The following is a 23,604-nucleotide window of genomic DNA, read 5'->3' on the forward strand; positions in this document are numbered from 1 at the left end:
CAGCTGTTTGATTTTCTAGTCATTAACTTTCTGATTATGATACCATCTTTTTGTTATTTTTAATCTGTAAGAGAATATATCGTCAATAAAGACAAGTTTTTCCTTTCAAAACTTCTTTTAATTGAACAAAATTGAAATGCACATGAAAAATGTAGTTTTCTTGAATCTCAGGGTGGTGTCTATTTTCTACTACTAAGGTTTTTATCCTCCCCCCCGCAGAGAGTTTAGAAAACAGAATGTATATATTTTACTGTATTGTAATCAGCATACCATAATATCTGCTTTAGGCGGGGCATACATGGAATGTTTCCTCTCCATTTGGCAGCATTAAGTGGTTTTTCAGATTGCTGTAGGAAACTTCTTTCTTCAGGTAAGCAAATCATGAATTTTGTTATATAAAGAAACTAGAATATGTAAAAACCATACTTTCTTATTTAAATAAGATGCCTATTTATTCTGTTTGTGGCTAAAGCTCACATTTTCCCACCACAATTTTGAAGATTTGATCCTAAAAATGAACTTTTTTAAAGAATGAAAGAATATAATTAACCACAAGTGCGCTAACAAAAAAAGATCAGTATTTATGGCTGCTACATTTATTCAACCCAACTAGTTGTCTTTGAAAAGAAAATACAGTTAAGTTGGAACTGTTTGCGTCCTAAAGCCTTTTCCCCATTGTTACATTTGTTGTGTCTTTGAATATATGATGAAACTCTCATTATAATAAACTATTTTGTCTTGTTGGGAGCAAGGTGAGATTTATATCGACAACCAAGGGTTGTTAGCCTAGGATCTGTATACATCCAAGGTTCCACTATATCAGAGGGTCTACAGAGTTAGGTTGAGGAGAAAAAAAATTCCATCTTTGTTTTCACTAACCTCCATGGGAAGAGGATGTTCATTATATAATAATTATAATTGTAATATAATAATAATTATATATTATTATAATAATGTTCATTCTACATTATTTCTAATGCACAACTTATACTGATATACAAGTGCAAACTAGAAGAGCAACTATTTTTTAAAAATATATTTCCTCAGGTATATGTCAAGACAATTTTTAATATTCATTTAAAAAATTTTTAAGTCCCAAATTTTCTGTCTTCCTCACACACCATTGAAACAGTAAGCAATTTGAAATAGGTTATACATGATCATTCATGCAAAACTTATTACTTATGTTAATTATGTTGTGATAGAAGACACAGATCCAAAGAGGTAAAAAAGCAAACATGAAAAAATTCAGAAAGTGAAAAAATTGTATGTTTGATCTGCATTCAGATGCCATCAGTTCTGTCTCTGGATAGCATTTTTCATCATGAGTCCTTAGGAATTGACTTGGATCATTGTATTGCTGAGAATAGCTGTCATTTACAGTTGATCATTGTACAGTATTGCTGTTACCGTGTACGATGTTCTCTTGGTTCTGTTCACTTCACTTTACATCGTTTCATATAAGTCTTTCCAAGCTTTTCTGAAATCCACCTGCTCATCATTTCTTACCACAGTACAATATGGTGTATTAAAGTATAATAGTATTCCATCATAATCACATATCACAACTTTTCCAGCCATTCCCTAATTATTAGGATTCCCATCAATTTCCAGTTCCTTGCCACCACAAAAAGATGCTGTAAATATTTTTGTACAAATAGATCCTTTTCCCTTTTTTTGATCTCTTTGGAATACAGATCTAGTAACTGATATTACTGGGTCAGAAGAGATGTACAGAGTTATAACCCTTTGGGTGTAGTTCCAAATTGCTGTCCAGAATGTTTGTATCAGTTAATGACTCCACGAGCCTTGCGTTAGTGTCCCAATTTTTCTGCATCCTCGCCAACATTTATTATTTTACTTTTATGTCATATTAGCCAGTCTGATTTTTGGATTTCTCTAATGATTAGTGATTTAGAGCACTTCTTCATATATAGATAGCTTTTGATTTTTTCTGAAAACAACCTGTTCATATCCTTTTATCCATTGGGGAATGACTTGTATTCTTATAAATTTGAATGAATTCTCTATATATTTGAGAAATGAGGTCTTTATCAGAAATACTGAGCAACTCTGTTTCAGTAACTACTGACTGAAATTTAGTATTTCCTCCAGTTACGAATGTGGACAACAACCAGCATTCTGGAATGATCCCACTGGGTCCACCAGACTGCCTTAGTGTCTGTGACACTAGTCATACAAAGGTCAAGATCTCATGTTCCACCTGGTGCATCAGAACTCATCACATCAATAGAATCGACTCTCATTTTCTGTTTATACTGTTAATTAGAGCAAAAAGTCAGTAGATATTCCCAAACTAGGTCAGCCTAAGGACCTATATTTACCCTCAAAATAGTATGATTAGTCTTGGAGTCAGGTAGGCAAAATATAAAAAGTTGTGGTCTAGAGTACTGATTAGCCAAAGCTAAAAATAAGCCCCAAGAAAGTCTTTTGAATATGTTTTTAAAAGTTAGTCATTGTTTTAGGTATTTTGTTTTGTTTAGTTATTTTTTCTTACTATGGAACCTTGTTCTATTGATGTTTCTCAGTAAATTTTGAAAGTTAATTTCTGTTTTGTGTTGATCAAATTATTTTTTATATGTTTACTAATATTTATATTGTGTTTACTAATAATACAATACAATAACAATGCTAATAATAACAGTTATAATATTTAAAAACATGAGAGAGAGTATTGTTTATGTTACCTTTGCATTTCTTCCTGCTGGGAACCAGAGGTAAACTAAAGCATCGAGGACTTTGTATGAAATCTCAAATAACAGTAACAACAGAACATCACAAAACATAAAGTTCTTCCTAATGTTGTATATCACAAAGGAGTTATGTTATCAGGTTCAGCAACTTTACAGATGCTGAATTTACAAGTGATGTTACGCATGGTACTTTTGCATGAAAATTTCCTGGACTATTTTGGCAGAAATTTTGTTTATACTTTATGTCACCAAAGATTTAATTATTTTTTTTAGGATTTGACATAGATACTCCAGATGATTTTGGCAGGACTTGTCTTCATGCTGCTGCAGCTGGAGGGTATGTTTCACAATTTTTATATGTTGAAAAAAATCTAGTCAAGGCAATTTTCTCCTATTGCTTTTATTAATTGTCAGTAAACTTGACATACAGGAGATGAGAAGTTATTGGCATTAAACAGAAAAAAAAAGTCAGAGAGGACGACTGTGCTTGGTCTTAGTGTCTCTGGTGTTATTCCCTTTTTCAGAGAAGTAGAAGATTCAAACACAGAAAGGTTAAATTTATTAAATCATTGCGCTGTATGGTGACATCTAAAGCAGGCAGCAGTGTAGCAAGGTGGGAAGGAAGGAACCCTGGATGATGAGTCAACAGGACGTGGATTTAACAACCTGTTGTCCTCAGTTTCTTCACATGTAAAAATGAAGCATGACCTGGATGATTTCTGAAGATCCTTCTAGCTCCAAGTGTTGTGTGTATGATCTGTGAAGCAGGAGAGAGGGAAAACAAGGAGCCAGGAAAATACATAAAACCTTTTGGGGCACAATGTTTAGGAACTGGAAACATTTTGATTTTAGATGATCATTGGTTCCCATGTTTTTAGATGTTCCATAGAAAAAGTAGAAACATGCCTGTGGACCCTGACATTTATGGCTCACAGAACCTGGGGGGGAAGAAAGCCCTGAGGCTCTCAAGTCCAAGCTGCAACAGAACAAGAAGCTTCCCCGTAGCATGGAGAAAGGTCCCCATTGACTTGTGCTTGGAGACCAGCTCCCTCTTACAAGTCCATTCTACTCCTGAATCACTCTCCTGACGAGGAGGTTTCTTCCTTATGACCACCTTCAGTTTGCCTCGTTTGCTTTGGTCTTATTCTTTCTTCCTCAGTCCAGCAAAACAAGGTGACTTCCTCTTGACAATCTTGATAATTGAAGACAGTTGGCAAGTCTTCCTTTCTTAACTGCACACCTGCAATTCCTTTAACTCATCCTCTTGTAACCTAAACCCAGGACCTTTTGACACCCAGCTCACTGTCCTCTGGGTACGGCAGTTTATCCTTAGTCTTCTTCTAGCATGGATCCCCTAAGAGAACATGGAGCTGCAGCTGGGGTCTGATGAGCTCATCAGAGGACTGCCACTCACCCTGGTCCTCTGGGCAGATTTGTCTGTTGTTTCCCTTTCCTGGAGTATACCTCCTTTGGCATAAGCTTCTAAAGGAAGGGCCTTTCTGTTTCCTCTTAGAATCCTGATGGTTTTTGGTCTTCATCTTGCTGTCAGCCATTGGTATTCTCTCTTTTCTAGTCCAAAAATTATTCTTCTAGAAAACAGACACCAAAAGAAAGTTGAGCAACTTCTTTATGAGTGTTGCATTTCATCATATATTCATTCTTCCATGTACCTTTAAGAGCTCCCATGTTTCTGGCACCCTGCTAGGTTCTGGGTACGCAAAGCCAGAAATGACTGTCCCTTCCTCAAGAAGCTCATGGAAAGGAGGATGGGGGAGGAGCTGTGGTAGGGTAGCCCTGGAGCCCAGCTTTAAGATAGAAGCGAACAGAGTGCAAACACAAGGAGATGGAGGGAGGCTGCCTGGGACCTGGAATAGCACAGACATCTGATTGGCTGAAACCTAAAAAGACAGGCTGGAGGCAGATTGTGAAAAGCTTTTGGTGCCCAACAGAGGAATTTCTGTTTTCACTTGGAGGCAGTGAGGAACCATTGGAGCCTGTAGGGTCATGAGGTGGTTAGATCTATGCTGGAGGAGCATGAAGTTTGTGGTTCTGTGGAGGATGGATCACAAACTAGAGAAATCGGCTAGATCAGAGGTGCTGTAATCACACAGATTCCTGACAACGATTGTATGCTTTAGCAAGGTTCTCTTGCTTTCTCTTGTATTCTCACAAATTGCCATCAGGTTTATTTCTCTTTAAGGAAAGAGAAGACAGTAATAATTACGTCTGCCTAGTTAAAATGAAGCCCATTTCTTTGTCTGAATGGATGATTACATGTAATCTATGTAGTAGATATGACATTCATAAATTCATATGCAATCATCATTCCCTTTCAACTCAGAAATTATTGATTTGACTCTTTAACATATTGTGCCACTTGGGAAACATTTTCTGTACCAAACCAGTGGCTGCTCCTCATTTTCCTGTTTCATTTAGAGGTGCCATTATTTTTGCCCTTTTTTCATTCTTTGATATGATACTATGTTCCTCTAGTCAGTTGCTGAATTGTTTTGGTGTTTTCCACCCTAACATGCTTCCTATCTTTCCATCATTATAGTACTTCCTGAGTCAAAATTTTTCTTCTCCAATCTACCCTCCATATACTGCAACCAGGCTAGTCTTCTTGAAGTACAGCTCTAATTATGTCAGACCCTCATAGCTCCCCTGACTGCCCTGAGCACCAGGTTAGACCTTTGTCCAGGCTTCCTTACCAGCATAGGCATGTCTCCTGTTCTTGGGCCACAGTGGCCCAGTGAGTTAGGTTTATCCCCTAAAGCACCCCTGTCCAAGTGTTCCTGCTCGCAGTAAGTAAAACAGTGACATTGCTGTTATTCAGGGGCTGATATGGTGACTGAAAAGGCAAGGCCTATCAAGTTTTCTCAGTAAGTTGTCAAAAAGTGTTTTTGCAAGACCCTTAATCCCAAACTCATTTCATAGTAATTTCTAATGAATTGTAAAAACTCCCAATTTAGTGTGTATTTTATTTAATACTTCAAGGATTAAATAAAGTATTTAAACATTTTATACTTTATAAGACATGTAAAATCAGGGGGAATATTTTAAAGCACAACATGTGATATTTAGATTCCTTATTATTAAAAGTTACTCATTACATCTGCATTATAACTCATTTTATAACATGTGACTTTAAAAGATTAGATAGCACAAGTTTTGTCTAAATTCCATTAATCTGTTCCATCACGTGTTATAAAAGGTGCCCTTTTGATGTGACATTTCTTTTTCTGCCATTAGTTAATAATGTTTCATATTTATAAAGAACATTGTCATCTAATTAAATTTAACTTGAAAATAATTAATAGTAACCTGTTATTATTGAATTATCTTAAAAAACTTTTATAAGACATTTAATTGAGCTTATTTTGACATTATTAGGAATTTGGAGTGCCTAAATCTTTTACTTAATACTGGCTCAGACTTCAACAAAAAGGACAAATTTGGGAGGTAGGATGTAATATATTTTAATTTTGTGACTTGTTTATTTGTTTTCCTTTTTTTTTTTTTTTTAACTCAAAATGCTGTTTATGACTTTATTTGCCATAACATGGAAACCAGAAAAGACCATCTCTGATGCTAGTAGTTTTAAGTGAGTGAGCCTTGCTTATCTATTGCAGTATATCAGTGAGTCATTGAGGGGATCTTAATGAGAGTTCAAAGGACTACATCCTAACTACTTATTCTCATGTATGTCTAGTTCAGTGAAACATATATATTTACTAGTACCAGCTGAATCCAAGGCATACTGTGCTAGGTTTGGAATATTCAGAGATAAAAAGAGTTATACTCCCTTCCCTCAAGGAAAGGAGATTGCATTCTACTTCGGATCTAAAGCAAAGTATTTTGAATTAGGGAGTCCTACCAGGAGGGTCAGAAGGGCCTCCAGTAGTAAAATGAGTGCCTCACCTGCACCCTGATGCCAGGGCAGGTGCAAGAACTTGAAGGTTCTCAGGAAATGAATTCGTCTCACCAGCATGGGGCATAAGTCTGTGCAGACAAATGTTGTCCACAGGGCGAACAGCACTTTGCTCAGTTTGTTTAGTGTTAGGCCAGATCGTGTCAAGAGTTTAAAGGCTCATCTTATCTTAGAGGCAATAGGGCACTTGGACAAGAAAGTGCCATGGCAAGATTTAGGCTTTTGGATGATTATTTTGGCAGCCATGTGGAAGATTTGGGGAGAGAAAAACTGGAAGTTTTTTCATTCCAGTTGGAATGCTGTATTACAAGAGTCTAGTCAAGAAGACCTTAAGGCCCACATGAAGTGGCAGGCAGGGCACTTGAATGGAGTTGCTGGGCCTGGAATCAGAAAGACTCATCTTCCTGAGCTCAGATTTGGTCTTATACACTTAGCAGTTGTGTGACCCTGGGCAAGTCACTTCTCCCTGTTTGCCTCAGTTTCCTCATTTGCAAAACAAGCTGGAGATGACAGCGGCAAACCCCTCCTGTCTCTGTCCAGTATCACCCTGAACCCCTAACTTTCCATCATCCCATATGTCCTGTGCATTGCCACCCTCCTTTGGATGCATCCTAAACACCACCTTCTACAAGCAGGCTACCTAGATTACCGCTGACTGCTAGTGCCTTCCCTCCTAAATTATTTTGTCTTGAATTGCTTTGAATACGTTGTACTCAATATATATTGATGCTACGTATATTTGTGTGTATATCTACATATGTGTTGCCTTCTCTATGTCTATGTACATTTCTTATAAGCAGGGATTTTTTTGTTTATAATTAGATACCCAGTAACTGGTACCTAATAAGAGCTTGAATGAATACTTGATTGATTGATTGATTGATTTTTTTGAATCATTGACTCCCAAGATGGGAATCAGGTGACTTGGAAGGATGGAGGTACCTTCAGCAGAACTAGAGATGTTTGAAGGAAGTTTTAGGTTTTAGGGAAAATACTCTGATTTCATTGGACATGTTGATTTTGAAGTGGCCTGTTGGACAGTCATGTGAAGATGTCTATATGACAGCTATAGAGAAGTAAAAGTGGAGTGCAGGCACAGATAAGGACTAAAGCTGTAAATGTTGAGAATCGTCTGCATTTTGGTTATAACTGTACTTTTGGTAGCTAATGAGACCATAAAAAAGGAATATAAAAAATGTTGGAGGGCCTAGGACATGTCTCTGGGGGTATCTTCTTGCTAATGGGATGGAACTTGATTGGTGATTCAACAAAAGAGACTGAGAAGAACCAAGGGACAAGTGACAAGTAGGAGAACCAGGAGAGAGCACAATTAGAAAAGCAAGACCTTAAAGACTGTCCAGAAGGAGGTCAACCGCGTCAGAGGCTGCAGAGACCTGAAGAAGGAAAAGATCATTGCAGTTAGCAATTAGAAACCAGATAAAATGAGGGTGAAAAAGTCAGTAATAGGGTTAGAAAGTGGAGGCGTCAAGAGTGGACAGATTCACCAGGGTGGGGAACCTGCAACCTCCAGGCTGTCCTAGGTCTTTGCCTGTAAGAAGGAAGCTGACAGATAGAGAGGGGTCAGCACCTAGGAAAGGTGTGTTGGAGACACAGAAGATGACTTGTTTGTTGACAGCTGGTGGGTGAGAAGGCATTGAGAAAACAGGGCTGAGGAGGGTGGTCAGAGTTCTTGGAGGAAACCTGAAAGGTGTGCCATTAAGGGTACAGGAGAGCTGGTTTTAACCAGGAGAGGGGTTGCACTTCATCAGAACCCAAAGCAGCTGTCCCTAATACCATCCTATCACCCTCCTCCAGAAATCTCCACAGGACTCACACAGTAAAAATGCTTTTTGTGTTGCCACAACAGATGCTTTTCTTTAAAACTCAGGCAGATAATTCTGGTTCTCTGAAGCCAGTAGTGGTGAAAACATTCAAAAACATAATGTTCCTTGTTGGTTGTCAATTAGGCAGGGAAGGAAGACCATAAACCAGCCGGGAGTCCCACCTAGTAGTGACTAGTGCCTGTCCAATTTATGCATATGCATATGTAGGGAGGGATGTGTGAATATGTATAAAACAATATGATTGGATTTCTATACTAAGGAAATTAATATATCAGGTAACATTTTATGAGGGGAAAGCCAAGATTAAAAATCTGTATGACTTCATAGTTATTTTGAGATGCAATATAAAAAGCTCTTAATGAGTGCTAATGGAAAAAAAATTAGTTTTATGGATTCATGTGTAGTTACATAATGCCTTCGTAGCAGATTTACCTTTTTAATTATCCCTTGATGTGATTGAAATTAAAATTAGTCTGTATCCCCAGAAATCCTGAAAGGTTATAGAGGGCAGCTGAAGCATATTCAGGGTGCTCAGGGAAGCCAGCCTGGAATTGCCTAGGTAATTGGAGTTGGCTTAAAACTCTCTTTTGTAGTAAAAGGAAATGAAGTATATTACACTGTAAATTTATATAGGTTTGAGAAGAAATGACTCCATGAACAGTGTTTCCTTACTGTTTGTTACTTTTATATTTCATTTGATTCTTTTCATTCCTAATGTTTATGCAATTTCAATTCTCTGATAGCATTCTGCAAATATTATAGCAAAGAAAAAATTGCAGATATTCTTTTGACATTAAAACAAACTGCAGTTCTTCTGAATTGTCAAGTGTAAATGGGTGAAAACCCATTTTTGTTTAAGAAAACTAGCTGACATCTCAGTTCTTATTGTGGTTTTATTACTCTTTATTTCCTTCCAGTTTTCTGCATTTAGAACAGGAATATCCTTTTCTCTTCTCCCTGCTACCTGATTCTCTCCTTCTGATCTTCCAGTTAGCCCACCCTCAACCTTCTACATAAGGGAGACAAACTTATATAACATCAGCTTTAAGTGACTTCTGTCTGTCTTCAAACATCAAGACTTTACAAAATCTGCCTTTATTTCTGAAGTTGTTTACTGGTGTCTATTTCTCTTCTTTATTGAAATGAACATGGAAGAACCCCCCTCCACTACGCTGCAGCCAACTGTAATTACCAGTGCCTGTTTGCTCTCGTGGGGTCAGGAGCCAGTGTGAACGACCTGGACGAGAGAGGCTGTACACCCCTGCACTATGCAGCCACCTCAGATACAGACGGCAAGTAAGTATGGTGATGATGGTACCAAAGTTCAGCCTGCATGTCAGACAGTTTTAATCGTGTCTGTCTCTGTATCCCCAATGCTTAGCACACATTAAGTGCTTCATAAATTCTTAACTGACAGACCTTTATTTCTTTAATAAGTATAGCATTTGTATTATGTTTTTATTTGTCTAAATAGGAAAAATAGTTTTGCAAATGTTTGTGCTTAAATCCTGGTTTTTCCTGCATAGCCCCAGCATCTGGGCTCCATCTGCCACTCGCCATCCACTGACTCAGATTCCAACTAAAGCCACTCTCACTGCACAAACCCCTTCCTGTAGCCCAGCTGAACTCTCTTATTTTACTAAGTAGGAGGAATGATTGCCGGGAATGAAATGAGAGGAACCTTGTTGGGAGAGCCACCATTTCACCAGAAGGAAGGGGTAAAGTCAGATATAGTCTGGCATGTACCTTAGATTTTGGGGAAGACAGATTTCGAAAGGTTCAGAGAAAAAATGGTCAGCAAACAAATATTTATTAAGTGCCAACTATCTTTGTGCCAGAACTATGCTAGGAATACAAAAAAAAAAAAAGAGACAAACCCTGCTCTCAAAGAGTTCACAGTCCAGTGGAGAAGACAAGATGCAAACAGGTATGTACAAATAAGCTACATACAGGATAAACTGGAGTTATCGATAAGGGAAGAAGGCACTAGAGTTAAGGGGAGGTCAGGAAAATCCCCTGTAGAAGGTAAGATTTTACCTGGGATTTGAAGGAAGCCAGCAGGGAGGTCTTTCCATGCCCACAAAAATGCTGCATTAGGAGACTGGTGTTAGTAGTTCACAAAGTATATGAAAGCTAGGGGAAGGTGTAAGATGACTGGGAAATGATGGAGGTTTTGTTATGAAAAGTTTTGAATGCCAATAAATAGTTTTAAATTTGATCCTAGAAAGAGATGATAGGTAGACACTAGAGTTTATCTTATTAGGGGGATGATATGGTCAGGCTTTCACTTTAGGAAAATCGTTTTGACAGCTGAATGGAAAATAGGCTATACAGTAGGAAGAGATTTGTGGCAGGAATACCCACCAGAAGGCTGTGGCAATGGTCTAGACATGAACTGATGCGTACTGGCACCAGAGTGGTGACAGTGTCAGAGGAGAGGAAGAGCGAGCATATACAGGAGATGTTGTCAGAATAGACACAATAGCACTTGACATCTGACTGCACATAGGAGGTCAAAGGAGTAGGGAGTCTTATAAGGATGACACGTAGGTTGTAAGCCTGGGTGACCAGGTGAGCCCATCTTCAAGATACCATAATAATTCCTTTCTTAGGATTATTTCTGTATTAAATTTTTTAAATTTAAAATTTTTGTGACTTCTCTCCCTTAAATCTGTATAAGAAATCTGTCTTTTCTGGGTTTAGTTGAATTCCTTCACTGTGATAAGGAGCATTTAACAGTATTAGGAAAGGAGAATGGTTTGCCCTAAACAGTAATAGGGAAGTTAGGAAGAAGAGAGAGTTTGGGGGAGGGGGGGGGGGGGGGACAATGAGTTCAGTATTGAACAAGTTGAATTTAAGGTGTCAGTGGGACATCCAGTTCAAGATGTTCATAGACAGATGTCAGGAGGGCAGGTGAGTGCTTAAGACTGAATAAGTCAATTTGAGAAGTTGACAACTGAATCCCTGGGAGCCAATGAGATCACCACTTGAATTAGGGAGGAGAGGAGAGGAGAGAACCCAGAACAAAAATGTCTGCAACGTTCAAGGTTAGTGATTTGAATGAAGATTCATTAACAAAAACTGAGGAATTGCGATCAAGTAGAAAGAGAAACAGATAGAGTAGTGTCACAATAACCTGAGGAGAAGAAGGTCGGATTACGGTCTAAATTTCTGTAGATGAATTCAGCATAGTTGAGTTGAAAATGAAATTCTTAAGATGTAAAAAAATCTTACTTCCTCTTACTTCCTTATCTCAATAGGACTCAAGATGCACAGAGAACCAGTCAGTTTTTTAAGAGTCCTATTGATTGAGGAATGACTAAACAAATTGTTGTATATTGTTGTATATTGTGTGCTTAATGGCACATTATGGTACCATAAGAAGATGAACCTAAGGATTTCAGACAAACAAAGGAACACTTCTGAGCTAATACCAAACAAAAAAGTAGAACCAAGAGAAAAATGTATATAATGACTAAAGGAATGTCAATGATAACATAGTTTTGCCAGAACCAAAATGGCAGAATATCAGAAAGAAAGAAGACAGTGAGCTTCTTCCTGACCCCCCTCCCTCCAAAAAGATAAAACACACAGAAAAAAATCTCCTCTAAATAGACCCAGAAAAGGCACTAAAATGAATTATGGGAAAATCTGGGACATGGGGTCTAGCCAGCAGTATTCCAGCACAAGGAGAGGGTATGTACCGTGGCACGACAAGGTCCTCGGATCCTATATGGAGGCTCCTAAACTTGTGTAGGGTATGAGAACAGCCAGTTGGCACTTCTGTCTCACCAAATCTCAGGGAGATATAGGAGAGGATCGTTGCATAAGTCAGGGCAACATTTTAGGGTGAGAAGAGGTTTAGGCCATAGGCTATGTACCTAGCAAGAAGTAGGTTCTGACCTTGGGAGAAGAGCAGGGTCTCATTTACACCCTCCAGCTCAGTCTGAAGCCTACAAAGGAACAAAGCAGGGCAGGTATCCCAGACCCAAAGAAAGTCCATCATTCTGACCCTCTAAACCAGTAGTGCTTTGTAGCTGATTTGAGTCCCACAGCAGGGTCCTGGAACTCCACCTGGGCAAGCCAGTAGATGTGTTACTCAGACCCAAACCCATGTCAGAAGTTTGCAGATCTCACCCCAGAGGGACAATAAATAGGTTTTGCCCTTGATTAGATTATTTTGCAAGTGCTGAAAGCTTTCAGGTTCCCAACCTGAGCTTTCCCTGAAATTCTAGAATAATATAGTATTCGTTATCCCAATAGAGAAACAGCCAGACATTCCTCCGGAAGTGCACAAAGCCTGAATTTAATATAAATTCCAAAGTCTCAAAGTAAGCTGGAAGAAAGAGCAAAGAAAAATGAATCCCACCACAAAAGCTGTTGTGATTATGAGGATATTTAAAACACACACCTCGAAGAGGTTGACTCTTAAAATATCTACAAAGAAAAAAAAAACCTCAGTGAAAAACACATCCAAGGCACAAGTTCATCTAGACTTCTTGAAAAGATAAAGCAAGAATTAAGACTTTAAAATGTTTTTACCCATGAAATGAGAGGGCTAAAGGGGAAGGACTGGAAAAGAAAATGGATCTAGAAAGGGAATGGACATCGTGTCCCAAGAGGCACAGAACTTTTCCTGAGCAACAACCTCTGCAAAAACTAGAACATGCCAGACAAAAGCCAGAGACTTAATGAAACAACAAGAAATGTTAAAGTAAAGTCATAAAACTAAAAAGTATAAGACAAATGAATATCTCATTGCAAAAGCAACTGACCTGGAGAACAAATCAAGAAGAAAACATTTTTGCATATCATCAAACTACCTGAAACCCATGACCATAAAAAAAACCAGCCTAAAAAGAAAACTGTCCAGATGTATTGGATCCACAAAATTTTTGAAACATACAGAAGTACCATAGCCAAAGTCCAGAACTTCCACATCAGAGGAAAAACATGATAATCATCCAGAAATAAAGAATTCAAGTACCAAGGAACTGTAGTCAGAATCACCCATGATTTATCAGCCACCACTGCAAAGGAGCAAAGAACTTGGAATACCGTATTCCAGATAGCAAAGTGTATATATGCTTACAGCCAAGAATAACTCACTCAGCAAAACTAAGTGTACATACAAAGGAAAATGGATCTTCAGAGAGGACTTTCAAATATTCCTGATGAAAAAGACCAGAACAGTGTAAAATCTTTGATGTTCAAACATAGGAGTAAAAAGGAATGAACAATCATAAGGGACTAAGGATAAACTGCTTACATTCTAATATTTAAGTATATAACATCTATGTGTACCCTCTGAGCCTCATCATTCTAAGGGTGAGGGAGTGACTGATGCTTGAATATCATTCTCATTTGAACTGGTCAAAAGAAGGAATATTTCAAACATGACTGGGTACTGAATTACATTTCATTCCAAACTGAAGGGGGGAACCCATTAACTGGGGAAATGGCTAAAAAGTTTTGTTATATAAATGTGTAGAATACAATTGTGCAGTAAGAAAGGATGAAGGGGTTTATTTCAGAGGTAACTGGAGAGACTTGTATAAACTGATACAGGGTGAAGTGAGCAGAACCAGGATAATTTATACAGTGCCAATAACATTATTAAGACAAGCAACTTTGAGAGATCTAAGAACTCTGATTACAATAATATCCAACTGCAGTTCTAGAGGATACAAGATGAAACATGCTCACCTGCCTTCTGATGGGTGAAGGACTCGATACATGAGAAAAATATTTTACATAGCCATTGAGGAAATTTGTTTTGCTGTACTATACATGTTGGTTACATGAGGTTTTTTTTTTCTTTTTAAATAAAACAACATAAATCCTAGAACAGATGGAAAAACAAGAAGAAAACCATAAATAAATTCAATAAATAAATTCAGTCTTCATTTTAGGGGACAAATAGTGAAACTCACTTTCTTCCTCTTAAAAGAAAGGGAACTACAGGTATAAAAGGTTACTGTTGATTGATTTTGCTTAATTGAGGGAAGGGTATTAGGAAGATGTGTCAGAATCTGAAATTTTCTGTTTAAAAATATCATAGAGTGTGGAAGCACAAGGGCAGGTAAACAGGATTAGTTTGGGCCATCAAGAAAAGGTAAATAGAGGTAAATGGGATGTAGACAATTGATAGCATAGAAAAGAAAGTTATTCACCTTTTTTTTTTTTTCCTTTTGTCTTTTGACTGGTGAGAGTAGGGAGACCAGCTAGGAACCAAAAAACAGTAAGAGCCTTAACTGAAGGGGAAGGCTGAGTGAGTGCAGAGGTGTGGTCACATGTGAGAGATGTTGGGAGGGTAGAAACAGTAGCTGATTGACAGTATAGATTAAGGGAAAGTGAGGAAGCCAGTGTTATGAATCTGGAAGACTAGAAGGATGTTTATGCCTTTGACAGAAATAAGATAAGTTCAACAGAATGATGGTGAGATTAGATGAGAAACAAAAATGGGTTTCGATTTAGACACTGAATTTGAGGCATCAGTGTGACATGTCTGATACATAAGACTTGAGATCAAATGTCCTTGCCATATACCTGTACCTACCATTAGGAGGCAGGAGTTTCATGAAGAACCAGTTAAGGTGCTGAGGAGGGGCCAGATTGGTAGCAGAAGAACCAAGAGATAATAGAGGGTCAGGGACCCCATCCCCATAGGAGAGGTTAAGAAAGATAAGGACTGAGAAAAGATCATCAGACTGGACGGCTTATTTGGTCTTTTCTAAGAGAGCAATTTCAGTTGAGTGAATTCAGCTGCCAAATTGAAAGGAAAGGGCATGGAAGTGAGAAGTATGAGCGCTTTTCCTAGAAGCCTGGCTGAAAAAGAAAAGAAAGCTACAGGACAGTTACTTGAGGGGCTGGTAGAGTCTGGTGAAAGGTTTTTAAAGATGGGGGAGATTGGTTCATGTGTATAGGCATCAGAATATAGAAAGAAATTGATGATTATTGAACAGAGGAAGGAATGGTTGAGTTTGGAATCTACAAAATAGTGGAGATACTGGGATCAAGGGTCTGTGCAGAAAGGCATTGACGTTAGCAAGGAGAAAGACCACCAAGAGTGGAGTACGAAGGAGACATGGGACATGATGTCAAAGATAGGCAGCTCCCACTGAATAGGTTGTTTTCACAGCAAAGCAGGAAGCAAGGCCTTCAGCAAGTCAAGATAAGATTTGAGGAGAAGCTAAGGCCTGGAACAGCATCCATGGAGACTGGGACGTAGAATCAGGGAGGAAGAAGAGAACTTTCCGATTGAGGTTAGGTAACAAATTTGTCATGGATGTAATTAAATTAGTTGCGTGAATTCTTCTAGCTCCCTTATGCAGCTGGTGTGAGTAATCCAGGATTGAGGTTTGACAAGGTATGAGTAATAGAACAGGAAAGCAAGTGATTGGAGAGTAGAAGACACTAAGAAATTTTGTGATTAGTTTCTTTAGCATGTTTTCCAGTTTCAGTTTATGCTTCTAATGTGCAGAACTTATATTTCATTTAAGTTGTGCCTTTTGGGGGTTTTCTTCATCAATTTTATATAATACCACCTTACCTGGCAAATTTTGTGGGAGCAAAGATCCTTTAAAACAATCTTCCATGTTGTTTTACTTGTAAAGTTCTTTTATAATCTTCCTTAAGAAGCTGATATTTGGAAGGGCAAGAGATGAGTGAAATCATGCTAGTTCAACAACTCACATTCAAAGTCAAGCTAATTTTATTCCTCTTTTGAGGGGATGAGTCAGAAAGGATTATCATAGGTATTTCCCTATCAGATGTTTCTTCTGGAGATTAATGAATTGACCAGCTACACCTGTGTTTAGAGCCACTGAGGATTAAGACCTTTATTGAATGAGAATGCGTGTATGCATATGTGTGTATTTTTTTACTGCCTTCTTCCAGAATCTGTGCACATTACTCCCCCTCCCCCACACTTTTCCTTTTACTTCCCTAGTTTAGGTTCAATAGCAGTTCTTCATTACAGACTCTCCCTCTTTACCTGCGTGTCCCTTGCCCCATCTTATATTACCTACCAAAATCTTCTCTCCTGTGCCTACCCAAGCAGAAATCAATGCCTTCTTCCTTAAAAATCCCCAGTGCATATTTTGTTTGGGAGATTATTGGATATTTCAGATACATATTATTTAGCTCTTACTGTGCTCCTACTTCTCAACCCTTCCACCTTTCTGATAAGGTAACTCCACTGTCTGATTTTATCTCTAATTTGTAGCCTCTTAGTTTCCAGTTCTTTTTCATCACAAAAAAGAACTATTATAAATAACTTTTTTACAAAGATGGGTACTTTCCCTCTTTAATCTCTTTGGCCTAGTTGGAGTCTTGCTAATTTAGTAACTTTGGGGAGCATAGTTCAAAACTGCTTTCCATAATGGCCGGACCAACTCAAGATATCAACAGCAGTATAATAATATATGGTGACACTGAGGGTTAAAGAAGCTGTGACGTATCCCTATGATCAAGCACCCTTTGGGTTTTACTTTGACATTTGTTCTGATATACAAACCCATGTTTTTCTGGGCCATAATGGTAAGAAGTTGAAAAAAGCTGAGAAATGATAATTCATTGATAAAAGTATTATATCAGTATCTTTCAGATGAAATAATCGAAATTATTTTATACACATTGTGTATTTCAACAGAAGTCACTGTATATGAAGCATTTTCACTGGAGCACTTTCTGCTACTTTAAAAAGCTCCCCTTCACATAGGTGTTTATTTTCCAAAAATAACTTTTCATATCAGCACTTAACAGAGCACTAAGTCAATATTTTGAAGTAATGTTGTTCTACTTATAGGATAGTCTTGCTGTCTCTGTAGAATTATTTCTGTTTTATTATTGTAAATGTCTAGTAAACTTGATATGGACTTAAATGATTCCCATGGGTAAAGTGTTTACTTTTTGTGTTTCATATTTGACACAACAGTGAATTTGTATTGTGACTATAATGAAATAATAGAACTTAAGCATATGTAGACAAACTCAAATATCCCTTCAATATTTTAAAAGACCTGTGATTTCATCAGTATAAGTACTCCTTTGATATATTGTAATCCCTTACCTTCTTACTAAACAATATTTCAAGTTGCTATGCTTAAAAAAGTCAAGTACTTGGTGGCCAACTAATCTTCTGATTACCCTCTTCACAGTCAATCACCTTGTTTGTACCAAAAGCCTTTGTGATAGGACCTCCCAAACCTCAGAACTTCATTCCCAGAGCCTTTGAGAAATCATGGCTAGCCAATGGTATGCCATGGAAAAGAACATCAGGATGCCCAGACGTGCCAAAACTTGTATGGTCAGAGGATTATTTTGATGATTCTACTGCCTGAAGTATTGGTATGACTCTTCCCAAAATTCCTTTTCCAAGCCTATTGGAAACACATGCAAGAAAATGACATTGTAGATGATTGCTTTATAGTCATACCTGCTTCTCTTTCCTCTCCCCAACAGTCTCATTTCAGTCATCCATCTTATTCATTCTGCTATTTCTGAGTTGTACTTTTAGCTGTTTTCCAAAATCAAATACCCCCCTCAGAGAAGGAAATTTTCCCATCATTGCAAATAAAAAAAGTGTGCTACAGCCTCCTAAAGTGATTCCAGTAGAGAAATTTCAAAAATATTTTGAATAGTGAAAAAATCACGAGAAATAATTAGGTTGCTTATCAAGATGATTTTTTAAAGTAACATATATAAGTTTGTTGGGGTTTTTTTTTTTTTTAAGGAGGAGTTGGACCCAGTAAGCCCCAAGGTTTCTTCTGGCTCTCAGATTCTGTGACTCACAGCTAATGTTTCTTTTTTACATGAAATTTTTTTTTATTCAATTATTTTTAACTTAATTTTTAAAAAATTTTATTGTTGTCTTTTTCTGTACCATAATCATTTTCCAGTATTACCATCACCATATAACTTTCCCGTGCAACTATGTAAATGGTTGCAAATCATGTAGAAGTGACCATATCTGACAGCGTTTCAGGTAACACAGTCCCCACCTCTCTGCTGAGATGAGGGAACGTATGTTTCATCATTTTCCCTCTGGATCAAGATGAATAATTATGGTCAATCTAAGTTCAGGTGCCTTTTAATGCTTTTATGTGGATTGTACAGATTAATCTCCTGGTTCTGTTTTCTTCACCCTGGATCAGTTTCTATAAGCCTTTCCAAACTTCCCTAAATTCCTTGTATTTGTTGTTTAACATTGTAGGGTAATTTTTCCAGTGATTATTTCCTGTGTCAAATTTTTTAAAAGCCATTCTCAAACTTATGAACATCCTTTTTGTTTCCAATTTTTTTGCTAGCAAGTCAGTCCTTTTAACCACCAGGCCTCCTTTCCCTGTCGTTCCTGTTCATTTTGAAGGAAGCTTAGTTTGTGTTCCCGGCACTTGGCACAATACCTAGTGCTTAATAAATGTTTGTTGACTGGCTCACAATGGAAACAGAACAGTCTGAAACTCTGAAGTCCTAGATTTTATAGTCCAAGACCTTAGTTGTGTGATTTCTGGCAAATTCACTTCTGTTGAGTGTCCTTTTTTTTTTCTTCCATTTTTAACACAGTTCATATCATATAACACAATTCTAACTTTTGGTCAGGTGATATTTCTTTTAAAGCATTTACAATGTAGACCACAAATGGATTTTTTTTTTAACATTAGCCAACTGAGACACAAATAATAACTATGTATGCTAATTTCATAAACCCTTGACCTAATTGTCTCCACACTAGTACTAAGAATTAAAGGACCCTAACTTGCTGTTGGTCTAAAATCCTAAACCTAATAGCTTAATGTTAGACTTGACCTCGGGTGTTCCCCTACCAACAATCTATAATTTAATAGATCTGCTATTAAGCTTACAAACTTTTTAACTATAGGAAATTGCCACTAAGAGTAGGGACATTGCAGGGAAACAGTATCTCCCCAACTTCATGTCAGTTCCAGGCAGGAGTGGATTATCAACTTACATTCAGTGAGGCTTAGAGTCTGTTCAGTGGCAGTAGAGAAATTAAGTCAGGAGAATCCTACCCCAGCCCAGGCTGAACAGCTGCTCTCCCACCCTTCCCATGAGATCACCTTTTGCAGTTCATACCAGCATCTCACAGGCTTACTGGCATCATGGATTGGAGGCTCAAACCGCCTTTGTTGCTATCCATACCCGGAGTTAGACTCAGAAGAACAGTCACTTAATAGTCCCATAGCATCTTAAAATAGCAAGTTCCAATAACCAGGTTTCAGATATGACCATAATTTCACATTGGCTAAGGAACATCTTTTGAGGTAAGTCTTAAGTGATTTACATGCCTTTCTATACATGTTCTAGTTCCTGCTTAAATAACAATCATAAAATCAAATTTACCATTAAAATCTTAACTTTTCCATCAGTGCCAAATTTTACCCGAAGTTACCTACCTCTAGGAGACTTAGACTAAAATTCATTTCCCCAGACTAAAGATGTCTCTGATTTAGTCTCAGTACTTAATTCAGTCAATTGTTTTAATACAAATTGCTTTTACATCACTTTGTAACATGTCCAATTTTTCTTCCCATCTCTCCACTCCCACTCCCCCTCCCCCCTAATACCGTACATTCTGATTACCCCTTCCCTCAATGAGCCCTCCCCTCTATCATACCCCACCCTTCCCTTATCTCCATCTTCTCTCTTTTCTTATAGGGCAAAATAAATTTCTGTACCCCATTACCTGTGTTTCTTATTTCCCAGTTATATGCAATAATAATTCTCAATATTCCTTTCGAATACTTTGAATTCCACGTTCTTTCCCTCCTCCCTCCCTATCCATCCCCACCAAGAAGGCAAGCATATGTGTCATTTTGCAAAAGACTTCCACGATAATCATGCTGTGTAATACTAACTACATTGCCCTCTGTCCTACTCTGTCCCCCTTTATTTTTTTATTCCCTCATTTGACCTTGTCCCTTCCCAAAAGTGTTTATTTCTAGTTACTCCCTTTTCCCATTTGCCCTCCCTTCTGTCATTCCCCTCACCCCTCTTGTTGCCTTCTCCCCTACTTTCCTGTAGTATAAGATAGATTTCCATACCAAATTTAGTGAGCATGTTAATCCCTCCTTAAGCCATATGTGGAGAGAGTAGCTTCACTTTTCCCCTCTCCCCTTCTCCCTTTTCTCCTCCATTGAACAGGATTTTTCTTTATTTCTTTTATGAGTTATAGCCTGCCCCATTCCATTTCTCCCTTTCACCTCCCAGTATTTTCCTCCCTCACCCCTTAATTTTTATTTTATTTTATTTTTTTTGTGGATATCATCTCTTCTGATTCAACACAGCTTGTACTCTTTGTGTGTGTGTGTATGTGTATATGTTTGTACACAATCCCTGCACCTACCCAAATACTGAGAAAAGTCTCAAGAGTTACAAATATTTTCTTTCCATGTAGGAATATAAGAAGTTTGGCTTTAGAAAGTCTTTTATGACTTCTCTTTCCTGTTTACCTTTTCAAACTTCTCTTGATTCTTGTGTTTGAAAGACAGATTTTCTTTACAGTTCTGGCCTTTTCAACATGAGTGCTTGAAAGTCCTCCATATAATTGAATGACCATTTATTCCCTTAAAGTATTATACTCAGTTTTGCTGGGTATGAGATTCTTGGTTTTAATCCCAGTTCCTTTGACTTCTGGAATATCCTGTTCCAAGCCCTTCTATCCCTTAATGTTGAAGCTGCCAGATGCAGTGTTATCCTGATTGTATTTCCACAATACTTAAATTGTTTCTTTCTAGCTGCTTGCAGTATTTTCTCCTTGACCTTGGAACTCTGAAATTTGGCCACAATATTCCTAGGAGTTTCTCTTTTCGGGTCTCTTTCAGGAGGTGATCGGTGGATTCTTTCAATATTTATTTTGCCCTCTGGTTCTAGAATATCAGGACAATTCTCCTTGATAATTTCATGAAAGATAACGTCTAGGCTCTTTTTTTTTTGATCATGGCTTTCAGGTAGTCCCATAATTTTTAAATTGTCTCTCCTGGATCTATTTTCCAGGTCACTTGTTTTTCCAATGAGGTGTTTTACATTATCTTCTATTTTTTTTAACTTGGTTTTGTTTTCTAACTGCTTGGTTTATCTCATAGTCATTCATTTCCCTGAACTCAGTTCTCTCTTTCAAAGAGCTATTTTGTTCAGTGACCTTTTGAACCTTCTCCTCCATTTGGCTAATTCTGTTTTTTAATGCCTCCTTCTCCTCATTGGCTTTTTGGACCTCTTTTTCCAATTGAGTTAGCCTGTTTTTAAAGGTGTTATTTTCCTCAACATTTTTTTGGTTCTCCTTTAGCAAGCTGCTAAGCCACTTTTCAAGCTCTTCTATTGCCTGAGCCCAGTTTAAGTTCGCTTTGGAGGCAGGGGTATTAAATTCCTATAACAGTGAGCCTTGTTCTTCCTCATCCAAAAGGATGGGTGGAGACACCTGTTCACCAAGAAAGTAACCTTCTATGGTCTTATTTTTTTTCCCTTTTTTGGGCATTTTCCCAGCCAGTTACTTGACTTCTGAATCCTTTGTCAAGAGATTAGACTCAGCTGTTGGGTTCCCCTGGGCTTTGGGTGGGGTCCCTCAGGGCTGAAGTTTAGATTAGCTGCTCCCTACTGGCAGAGGCTTTAAGCTGAGCTGCCTGACCAATGAATGCAGGTTGCTTCCTGGCCTCTGTAGGTGCCTACAGTCTGCTGCAGTGGCCTCTGCTGTCACCTGGGGCTATTGCTGGAGTAACCCCATTCCCTTTTGCCCAGATGGGAAAACCATCCCCCACTGACCTTTGGAGCTTTCTTTGTTGCTTGTGGGTTGAGGTATCTGGGACCTTCCCTGCTAGGAACTCTGCCTGGAGGTCTGTTCAGGTCCTGTTCCTCACAGGGCTGCGTGGTCAGGGCTGTGCTCTGCTCTACTCAGCATCCCATGAGATAGACTTTTTCTGTTGGCCTTCCAGTTACCTTTGGCTGGAAACCTCTTTTGCTCTGTTCTTATGTGGCTTCTGCTGCTCTAGACTTTGTTGAGAGTCATTTTTACAGGTATTTTGTGGGCTATGGGGGAAAGTGCTAGGGTATATGCATCTTTCTACTCCACCATCTTGGCTTCACCCCCATGTCCCTTTTTCTTATCTTTGAAAATATAATGGAGATTTCTACTTTACTTTATAGCATGCCATACAAGTCAAAGAAGATAATATTTGTTAAAGTAATTTTAAAAATTTTAAGTACTACACCAACATAAGGTGACACTGAATGTTCTCCAATTTTATTTATGGTGAAAATGTTATTGTACTTCAGTTCTTCTAGTGGTATTACTTCTGGTTTTTAGACAGAGGTTTCACCTTTATACTGCTTCCATTGATCTGTGATCTTATCAATGTGGACATGTCCTCTAATGATGTAAATTATATCCCATCCTGGAGAGACTTCCTGTAGATCTCCTGAGATTGTCTGGTACTTAGAGAGCTTTCTTTTTTCCTAATCTTTCATATCCCTGATAGAAATTCCTAATGGCAACTCTTCCTTTGTAATGTATTACAGCCTTAAATTAGTATACAATGGAAGTGAAGCCTTCTCCAGAAGAATGATTATGTGTTAAATTGGTGCCTGTACTAGAGAGGGGAAAGCCATATGTAATATTTACAAGTCAGAATGGGATTTGTTAAAAAGCTCTTCAGTAGAATTACCCCAGGCCTTAGGAGTGCTAAGCATAAAAGAGATACTGCAGTCCTCCACCAGCCTTAATTTCTGATTTATCACTCAGCTCCCTTGAACCAAACATTCACTGAGGACTTTGTGCTCAGTATTTAATATAGCCAGACCTTTCACAATCTTCTCAGTTCTTAGTAGTACCCCCTCCCCCCAAAACTAACACTCTAAACTTACTCTTTGTTTACTTTGTGTATGATTGTTATTTGTCTGCCTTTGTACATGCTTTTCAGCCCAAAGCATGGAAACTCCTTGAAGACAGAGATAGCTTCCATTTTTGTCCCTTGTGTTCCCAGCAGTAAGCACAGTACCAGTACATAGTGTAGGTTATAAATATTTAGGGAGCTGAGTTTGATTTCTTGGTAGACGTATCAGCTCCCATGAATGCAGCTGTTGTCTCTAATATTACTATCCC

At 38.1% G+C, this 23,604-nt stretch overlaps 1 protein-coding gene across 3 annotated transcripts in view; it reads left to right on the top strand.

Moving 5' to 3' along the window:
• Positions 1–23,604, top strand: part of ANKRD28 (ankyrin repeat domain 28) — a 218,832-nt gene that overhangs the window by 154,342 nt on the left and 40,886 nt on the right. For all 3 annotated transcript variants that reach the window (XM_072651271.1, XM_072651270.1, XM_072651273.1), the window contains 4 exons: positions 288–370; positions 2,988–3,051; positions 6,108–6,176; positions 9,645–9,785. In XM_072651271.1, the coding sequence (XP_072507372.1) occupies positions 288–370; positions 2,988–3,051; positions 6,108–6,176; positions 9,645–9,785 (357 nt within the window). The remainder of the gene's footprint in view (positions 1–287; positions 371–2,987; positions 3,052–6,107; positions 6,177–9,644; positions 9,786–23,604) is intronic.

The sequence above is a fragment of the Notamacropus eugenii genome, chromosome 3 (genome assembly GCF_028372415.1).
Source record: "Notamacropus eugenii isolate mMacEug1 chromosome 3, mMacEug1.pri_v2, whole genome shotgun sequence".
NCBI classification, from domain to species: domain Eukaryota; kingdom Metazoa; phylum Chordata; class Mammalia; order Diprotodontia; family Macropodidae; genus Notamacropus; species Notamacropus eugenii.